The sequence below is a fragment of the Myripristis murdjan genome, chromosome 16 (assembly GCF_902150065.1).
Source record: "Myripristis murdjan chromosome 16, fMyrMur1.1, whole genome shotgun sequence".
Taxonomy (NCBI): Eukaryota; Metazoa; Chordata; class Actinopteri; order Holocentriformes; family Holocentridae; genus Myripristis; species Myripristis murdjan.
Window position 1 is genome coordinate 34,459,671 of NC_043995.1, and position 10,000 is coordinate 34,469,670.

The following is a 10,000-nucleotide window of genomic DNA, read 5'->3' on the forward strand; positions in this document are numbered from 1 at the left end:
CTCTCCCCCCCTCCCCCCCACCTCCTCCAGGTGCTCCTCTTCCTGCGGCTGCAGCTCGAAGCTCAGGGTGGAGTTGATGGCGATGACGCCCCTGCAGAGCAGAGCACAGCATCACCAGGCTGATCACACGCTCCATTGATCCCCATTGATCCCCATTGATCCCCATTGATCCCCTGGGTCCTGTATCTCCATTTTACATTTGGTGAGGGGACTTTTATTTTGTAGTACCCAGAGTATTAATGTGAACGGAGGGAAGGATGACTTGCTGAGAATCTTAATGAAGCAGCTAAAACCCTTCATCACAAAGTTATTACTGATTCATTTCCTGCCAGTGGATTAATAACTTCTTCTAATAATCTGAGACGCTCAAAGCCTCAGATTAGGACGTCCTGTCTGTGTTTCTGTCGCGCCCGAGTTCCACTTCCAGTGTGTTTGTTGTCTGGAGGTTTCTGGGCCGTCTCTGTTGTTCTCTTGTTTTTTGCGGGACAAACAGATTTAGATGTGAGAGACGAGCCGCCGGGGTGATAATCTGCTCACACGCCGTCCCAGGAGCAAAGAGCCTTTCAGCCCCAAAACACACTCACGTCCCGGCTCTCTCCACATGAGCTGCTCAGCTATTCACAAATCCCTCAACACACACACACACACACACACACACACACTCTGACCTGCAGCAGGTTACAGGCCCTTTCATTTTCCCCTCACCACACACACACACACACACACACACACACACACACACACACACACACACTCTGACCTGCAGCAGGTTACAGGCCCTTTCCACACACACACACACACACACACACACACACACACTCTGACCTGCAGCAGGTTACAGGCCCTTTCATTTTCCCCTCAACACACACACAGGACAGATTAAGAGGCAGGACGGATTATCTGTGTAATCTGGATCAGGTCAGGTCACTGCTCTGCTCACGTTTCTGCCAGAGTGTTTTCCACAGTTATTAGTGTGTGTGTGTGTGTGTGTGTGTGTGAGTGTGTGTGTGTGTGTGTGTGTGTGTGTGTGTGTGTGTGTGTGTGTGTTGAGGGGGATGTTCTGGCTCAGAGGAACTACTACGACTATGAATACTACCACTATGAATACTACTACTACTACTACTACGAATACTACTACTACTACTACTACTACTACGAATACTACGAATACTACTAAGAATACTACTACAAATACTACTACTACTACTACTACGAATACTACTACGAATACTACGAATACTACTACTACTACGAATACTACTACAAATACTACGAATACTACTACGAATACTACTACGAATACTACTACGAATACTACTACAAATACTACTTTTACTACAACTACTACTACTACCACTACTACTACTATTATGAATACTACTACTACTACTACTATTACAAATACTACTACTACTACTACTACTACAAATACTACTACGAATACTACTACGACTATGAATACTACTACTACTACGAATACTACTACTACTACTAAGAATACTACTATTACTACGAATACTACTACGAATACTACTACTCCGAATACTACTATGAATACTACTACTACTACTACTACTACTACTACTACTACTGCTACTAATACGACTACAACTGCTACTAATACCACTACTACGAATACTACGAATACTACTACTACTACTACTATGAATACTACTACTACTACTACTAGTATTACTACTAATACCACTACAACTACTACTACTACTGCTACTATTACTGCTACTGCCACTACTACTACTGACACTACCACTACTACTACTACTAGTAGTAGTACTACTACTATTGCTACTGCTACTACTGCCACTACTACTCCTAACACTGGTAGTACATGTACTACTACAGGTACAAGTATACTCCTACCACTACAGATACTACTAGTACTAACACCTCCTCTGGTCCTGCAGGTGGTGCAGGTCCAGGTAGACGCTCACCTGAGTCCGGAGCAGGTGCTGACGGCGACTCTGGAGTGGGGGAAGCCTCGCACCGAGCCGTGGTAGTAACAGTGAGTCTGCAGATAAAACACAGCGAGGCGTTCAGGGACCAGGACACACACACACACACACACACACACACACACACACAGAGTGGCGGTGCGTTCGCTGACTCACCACGGGGTCGGCCGTAACTGAGACGCCGGTGCCGTCAGGCAGGTAGTAGAAGACATTTGGCGGTTTGGGCAGAAGGTCACTGGAACACAAAACACACAGGAGTTATGGGCTGTGTGTGTGTGTGTGTGTGTGTGTGTGTGTGTGTGTGTGTTTGATGAGATTAACACAGTTTTCTCAACCAATAACAAAAAAATCTGGAAACTGTTAATCTCTAATCTCTAACATGCTCTTTGTGTGTCGTACTTTGTTTCTGCCTGCAAACAGCCATCTTCAGGGGTCAAATCTGGTTTTTCTCCTGAAACGAGGTCAGTAATCTGCTGCTGGGATGAGATAATCCCTCTGGTTTCCAAAGCTAATCAGCTTGTTATTTTCTTGGTCCTGTTGAAGGATCGGCCTCATTCTGCCTCGTTTCAACACATTTAGACTTGTTCCTGAAACAAGTGAAACTGATCTGGGAACAAGTGGGATTATGTCAGATTATCTCATCCCACTGTCAGATGCTTTGGACCTTGTTAGAACACAACAGCTCTGAACACGGAGGAGGAACCTGGTTGACCTGCTAAACTGAAGATGTGGTTTGCAGTGCAGGGAAACATGAAAGAAAAGACTTCACATTTGATTCTGCATTCTGTTTGATTGATTTATCGATTGATTGATTTTCCCTGCAGCAGAATCAGGCGAGGACAGGAAGTGATGTCATGTTGCAGGACTCACTGGTTCTTCTCCAGCTCCAGGAGGAAGAGTTCTCCTCCGACCTGAAGGCCAAACTGCAGCGTGTCCGGGTGACCGTCCTGCAAACAGGAAGGACAGCCAACTTTATTCAGCCCAGAGAGAAAAACAACAACCTCACAGAGGAGAAGAAGAACCAGACAGAGGAGAAGAAGAACCTGACAGAGGAGAAGAACCTGACAGAGGAGAAGAAGAACCAGAAAGAGGAGAAGAAGAACCTGACAGAGGAGAAGAACCTGACAGAGGAGAAGAAGAACCTGAGAGAGCAGAAGAACCTGACGGAGGAGAAGAAGAACCTGACAGAGGAGAAGAAGAACCAGAAAGAGGAGAAGAAGAACCTGACAGAGGAGAAGAACCTGACAGAGGAGAAGAACCTGACAGAGGAGAAGAAGAACCTGACAGAGGAGAAGAAGAACCTGACAGAAGAGAAGAACCTGACAGAGGAGAAGAAGAACCTGACAGAGGAGAAGAAGAACCTGACAGAGGAGAAGAACCTGACAGAAGAGAAGAACCTGACAGAGGAGAAGAACCTGACAGAGGAGAAGAAGAACCTGACAGAGCAGAAGAACCTGACAGAGGAGAAGAACCTGACAGAGGAGAAGAAGAACCTGACAGAGCAGAAGAACCTGACGGAGGAGAAGAAGAACCTGACAGAGGAGAAGAAGAACCTGACAGAGGAGAAGAACCTGACAGAGGAGAAGAAGAACCTGACAGAGGAGAAGAAGAACCTGACAGAGGAGAAGAACCTGACAGAGGAGAAGAAGAACCTGACAGAGGAGAAGAAGAACCAGACGGAGGAGAAGAAGAACCTGACAGAGGAGAAGAACCTGACAGAAGAGAAGAACCTGACAGAGGAGAAGAAGAACCTGACAGAGGAGAAGAAGAACCTGACAGAGGAGAAGAACCTGACGGAGGAGAAGAACCTGACAGAGGAGAAGAAGAACCTGACAGAGGAGAAGAACCTGACAGAAGAGAAGAACCTGACAGAGGAGAAGAACCTGACAGAGGAGAAGAAGAACCTGACAGAGGAGAAGAAGAACCTGACAGAGGAGAAGAAGAACCTGACAGAGGAGAAGAACCTGACAGAAGAGAAGAACCTGATGGAGGAGAAGAACCTGACAGAGGAGAAGAACCTGACAGAGGAGAAGAAGAACCAGACAGAGGAGAAGAAGAACCTGACAGAGGAGAAGAACCTGACAGAAGAGAAGAACCTGACAGAGCAGAAGAACCTGACAGAGGAGAAGAAGAACCTGACAGAGGAGAAGAAGAACCTGACAGAGGAGAAGAAGAACCAGACAGAGGAGAAGAAGAACCTGACAGAGGAGAAGAACCTGACAGAAGAGAAGAACCTGACAGAGCAGAAGAACCAGACGGAGGAGAAGAACCTGACAGAGGAGAAGAAGAACCTGACAGAGGAGAAGAACCTGACAGAAGAGAAGAACCTGACAGAGGAGAAGAACCTGACAGAGGAGAAGAAGAACCTGACAGAGGAGAAGAAGAACCAGACGGAGGAGAAGTGGCTGCAGCAGCTTAAACACAAAACAACCTTCAAGAAAATCAAATTTCCAGAAAATCTGAAAAACAAAGCAAACTCAGAGTCCCTGAAGGCGTCGGGCTGAGCTGAACGTGGAACATGGAGGAACATGAGGAGATCAGCGTTTTATATCAGGATCTGAGCAAAAACCTCAGAAAAGCATAAAGCTCAACGTTCTCCCAGCATGATTTCATAAAACACCTCACTTCCTCTCCTGGGAGGGGGGCGGGGCTGCCGGCACATCCGTCAGCCAATCAGCTCGTCTTCCTGTCCCACTGCCTTTGAACAGGAGACACTTCCTGTTTCCTTGCTTTCTCCTGTCAGCACTGTGTGTGTGTGTGTGTGTGTGTATGTGTGTGTGTGTGTGTGTGTGTGTGTATGTGTGTGTGTGTGTGTGTGGTTGTGAGTGTGTGTGTGTGTGTGTGTGTGTGTGTGTGTGTGTTTGGGGGGCTTTAGGAATAGTTCAAATGAGTGGAATTCCCCTTTAAGGCGTTTCCTCCTCCCTCTGTGCTGCGGTCAACTTAGATCATTGTCCAGTGTGTGTGTGTGTGTGTGTGTGTGTGTGTGTGTGTGTGTGTGTGTGTGTGTGTGTGTGAGTCATGCTGAATTAGCTGGGTGGGTCGGTTAGAGGAAGTCTGAGGTGGAACTCTCTCTGCCGTCTCTCCCCTTTCCCGCTGTGGTCTGATCCCCTGAACGCCTCACAGACATGAGCCCCCGACCTTCATCTTCATCATCCACCATCCTCCTCTTCATCTCTTCATCCACTAAATCCCTTTCATTCTCTCTCTCTCTCTCTCTCTCTCTCTCTCTCTCTCTCTCTCTCTCTCTCTCTCTCTCTCCTTCACTGTCAGTGTCACTCTACCAGCTCAGTATTTTTTAAGAATCACTTTTTTTTTTTTTTGGAAATGGTAAGTGATCCCCTGTCACCTGCCCGAGCCTGACCACACCTGTTCCCCTCTTGCTGCTTTTCCCTGTTTCCTTTTTCAAACTCAAGGTTAGTTTTTTTTTTTTGTTTTTGTTTTTTGCATTTTCCAACATTTTGATTTTCTTTCATATTTGTGAAAAGAAAAAAACAACAATTTGGTTCAGAGGGTTAAATAATACATTTCAAAGTAAAAGCCCCGGGTTTCACAACGCATGAAGCTTCTCTGTCCAAAGACGTTTTGTTCCATCAGACCTCTCGCTCCCTCCTCAGTTCTATCTTTATCTTTACCTCCCTCTCTCTCTCTCTCTCTCTCTCTCTCACTCTCTCTTCCACTCCCACCATCTGGTTCTCTCCCTCCCTCCCTCCCTCTGTGGTGAGGTCAGATCTCTTGTTCATTAGTCAGATGATGTCAGAGCCTCTGAAACGAGGCGAGGCGACGCCTGCCAACCACAACAGAGCAGAGGAGGAGGAGGAAGAGGAAGAAGAGAAGGAAGAGGAGGGGGAGGAAGGGCAGAGAGCAAGAAGAGGAGAAAGGAGAGAGGGGGAGGAGGAGGAAGAGACAAAAGTGCTGAGGGAGAAAACCACCAAGAAGCCCCGCCCACTTCCTGTTCTTCAAGATATAGCACCACAGTGGGGGGCCAGTGACAGGCTACACTTCTGAATTAGCTACAGCTTATTGCAGTGTGTGTGTGTGTGTGTGTGTGTGTGTGTCTGTTTGTTAAATCTTCTTAACAAACCTGGAGGCTGTTCCCAGAGACAGAGTCCTGCACGGGTCCAATTTTCAAGATCTGCCCCGCCCCGACCCGGGGATGTACAAGCCCGCACCCGAACCGCAAACCCGCATCAGCCCGATTAGCACCGCGACCCGATCCGACCCGCTGAAACCCGACCCGCAGCCCGACCCGTAACCTGACCCGTAACCCGTATCTAAAGTAATCACTTTGGGTCATATTGTCTGAATATTGAACAGCATATGGCCACAGTTCAGGTGCCAGTGAGGAAACAACACACCTGAATGAGGCAGCTCCTCCAATAAGAGCCTGACTTCAGCTCCATCATCAGCCCTCTGTGTTCTCCTCCCAGACGACTGGAAGATCAGTTTGTTACCTTTAATGCTTTTAAACTTAGGAGCTCTCCATGTGTGACAGGAGACTGACTCTCTGTGCAGACCTGAGCGACGCTCAGCAGGTACGAGCCGTGACGTGTTGCCCAAGGATCATGTCACAGCCTTACAACCAGCTTACAACTTATGTTTTTAGTTTACTGTATTTATTATTATTTTATATTCATTTTGATGTGTCAATGTAAAACCCGCAACCCGACCCGCATGTTATTTTTTCCACCCAGATCCGAACCCAGGAAAAAAAAGTTTTTAAAAACCACCCGCAAATCAGCTGTTTTTTCGGGTACCCGTCAGGTACCTGTGGGTACCCGCCCCAGTGCAGGACTCTGCCCAGAGAGAGAGAGACAGAGAGAGAGAGACAGGGTGTGCGTCAAACAGGTTGCTCCAGTCAGAGCTCTGGATGACTAAACACTCCGAGCACCGCCCCTTTCAATCAATCAAACTCAATCAAACTTTATGTTTATTTTATATAGTGTCAAATCACAACAGCTCCCTTAACAAGCTGTTCCCTAACGAGCTGTTTCCTCCTCTTCTCTGACAAGCTGTTCCCTAACGAGCTGTTTTCTCCTCTTCTCTGACATGGTGTTCCCTAACGAGCTGTTCCCTAACGAGTTGTTCCTTAACGAGTTGTTCCCTAATGAGCTGTTCCCCAATGAGCTGTTTCCTCCTCTTCTCTGACAAGCTGTTCCCTAATGAGCTGTTCCCTAACGAGCTGTTCCCTAACAAGCTGTTCCCTAACGAGCTGTTCCCTAATGAGCTGTTCCCTAACGAGCTGTTCCCTAACGAGCTGTTCCCTAACAAGCTGTTCCCTAACAAGCTGTTCCCTAATGAGCTGTTCCCTAATGAGCTGTTTCCTCCTCTTCTCTGACAAGCTGTTCCCTAACAAGGTGTTCCCTAACGAGCTGTTCCCTAATGAGCTGTTCCCTAATGAGCTGTTCCCTAACGAGCTGTTCCCTAATGAGCTGTTCCCTAACGAGCTGTTCCCTAATGAGCTGTTCCCTAACGAGCTGTTCCCTAACGAGCTGTTCCCTAACGAGCTGTTCCTCCAGCTGGGAGCTAAACATCATGAAGTCTGAGGAAACTGAAGAAATGGAGTCTCCCAGCAGGTTTTTGGTGGACTGTTCCTTTAGTCGGCTCTGGCCCTGACTGGGTGGAGTTCAGGGGAAATCTGCAGGAAATGATCTCAGATTTCCTGTCAGCTGCACAGGAAGTGTCCGCCCTCTTAACTCCTCCTGCAGGAAGTTGCTGGTGAAAGCTGCAGCTTCCTGCCTCTCAGACTGAGAGCCTCTGCTGATCGTCCCTGAGGCTAATCAATGAGTTGGATCAGCTGGTTATTTATTGATCGGGTTGCTGAGGATCTTTGTATCGCTGTGAGTGTCTTGTTATCTTTTGTAAAATAAAGTTGTGTCTTAAAAATATGAATAATTCTCCTTCTTTTCCTGTTACGCAACTCAAAGCAACTGAAACACATAAAATCAACACATGAGAAGCAGGAAGTGAAACTCTGTCCCACCAACATCCCATAATCTACAGCACACAACAGGTAACCATGGCAACGGGCGGGGAATCAGATTCTTCACTGTGATTTGTTTTCCAAACTGTGAAAGGGAAGGTAGGTGTGTGTGTGTGTGTGTGTGTGTGTGTGTGTCTCCACCCATTCCAGACATGCAGTGAACAATGTTGCCCCTCCAGCTGCTTTCTACTGATAGAAACAGCCCACACACACACACACACACACACACACACACATGCACACGCACACACATACACACACACACACACACACACACACATCCAGAATGATCCTTCATGTGGTTTTATTTCCTCTCTGACTCTGAGCTGTATCTTCTCTGGTTACTATGGCAACTTCACTCCTTCACTGTTCTGTTGTTATTATTATTGATAGTAGTATTATTGATCATATTATTGATAGTGCGATCATCACAATATTGATATTGAGGCATTCAGTCAAAAATAGCGACACGCTCTCTTGTCCACGTTTCCTCAACTCTGAGGTTCCTAACGAGTTCCTTAACGAGTGACGCCGCTCTTCACCAATCTTAAGTTAATAATACATTTAATATTTGACCTGTATGTTTATTATCTGAGACTCACAGTCACAAGTCTGTCATCAGGTCATGTGACTACGGATGGTGGTCATGTGGCTACCATTAGAGCTCGACTTGAGTCTACATGGTTCTCAAAGTTGCTGATAAACTAATTCAACATTTTAACATAACATAACATAACAAGTTCAAACATACAGCCTAGGACATGTGACCTGCCATCAGCCAATGAAATCAGACCACTTCATGCTGTGTGTAGCCCCGCCTCCAGCAGCTCAGCAGTGTGTGTGTGTGTGTGTGTGTATGTTGGTTCTGACCTGCAGGGCCTCAGCCAGACTCCGCCTCTGACCGTCCACCAGCGCGAAGGGCCGAGTCCTCTCCAGGAGGGGGCGCTGTCGCTCCGGACCTGCGCACACACGCACACACACACACACACACACACACACACACACACACACACACACACACACATCAGCACGGGGTTCAAAGGCCTGAATTTCTTGAGTTTTCTCAGATCTGAGGCGGCGATCTGCTGAAAAACAGAAAAAGCCGCAGCGGTTTGACAGCATGAAGCCGACCTGCTGGCACCAAGCCAAACCCTTTTCTTTAAACTTCACAGTGACGATCGCTGATCAATATCTGCACCAACACAGCTAACTATCTGATGTTTAGCAGGAAGTGGATAAGTGAGGCCGTCTTCCAATCTGTTTTGGATTATAGTGATTATAGTTATCACTCTTAATCCCTCAGACTCAGATTACGATTTATTCCAGTTGACAGGTATTCTCATCACTGCATGTTTGTGTGAAGAGCCTGCGTGGTGTCTCTGACAGTAACATGTGACCGGTGCTGTTTCCATTTATTTATGAAGCCCCTAAAGGCAACACATAAACACCTCCTGATTGTCCTGTGTTAGTATTATTAGCATTATTATTATTATTCTCATTATTACAGTCCCGAGTGCAGCGACGCCGTGACGAGATCACAGGACGAGGCGAGCCGGGTTGGGGTTATCACATCAGGTTTTAGCTGTTGTCAGCTGATACGATGCTCAGTAACTCAACGTGTTGATGAGAGTGTGATGGCCTCTGAATCCAATCCAATCCAAATCATATCGTATAAGATACTGTAAGATCGGTAAATATCGTATGGTCGCACAGAGAATCGATCGGCAGAACTGAAAGTGAACACAGCTGAGGCTGCAGGGCAGGTCAAAACCCTGAGCACACCCTGCTGTCTGTCTGTTTGTTTGTTTGTTTGTTTGTTTGTTTGTTTGTTTGTTTGTTTGTTTGTTTGTGTGCATTTCCCCTGGTTTTAATTGCACTTTCTACATTAAAAAAAGGTTGAATGAAAGCAGCATTATTTTACCCCTCCTGCACCTGATTGGCTGGTGGACAGCAACTGGCCCCGCCTCCTTCAACATGAAGCATGAAGGGACAAACTTCACGTCAGGAAGCTTCCTGCGCTGCTGTTAGCCGCACGCTAACACTAACA

General features: G+C 46.8%; 1 protein-coding gene across 1 annotated transcript in view; it reads right to left on the bottom strand.

Moving 5' to 3' along the window:
• adam15 (ADAM metallopeptidase domain 15) overlaps window positions 1-10,000 on the bottom strand; it is a 35,316-nt gene that overhangs the window by 23,986 nt on the left and 1,330 nt on the right. The window contains exons 2-6 of the mRNA XM_030072634.1: window positions 8,824-8,912; window positions 2,844-2,920; window positions 2,130-2,208; window positions 1,953-2,029; window positions 30-91 (exon numbers count right to left, since the gene is read on the bottom strand). Of these exons, the coding sequence (XP_029928494.1) occupies window positions 30-91; window positions 1,953-2,029; window positions 2,130-2,208; window positions 2,844-2,920; window positions 8,824-8,912 (384 nt within the window). The remainder of the gene's footprint in view (window positions 1-29; window positions 92-1,952; window positions 2,030-2,129; window positions 2,209-2,843; window positions 2,921-8,823; window positions 8,913-10,000) is intronic.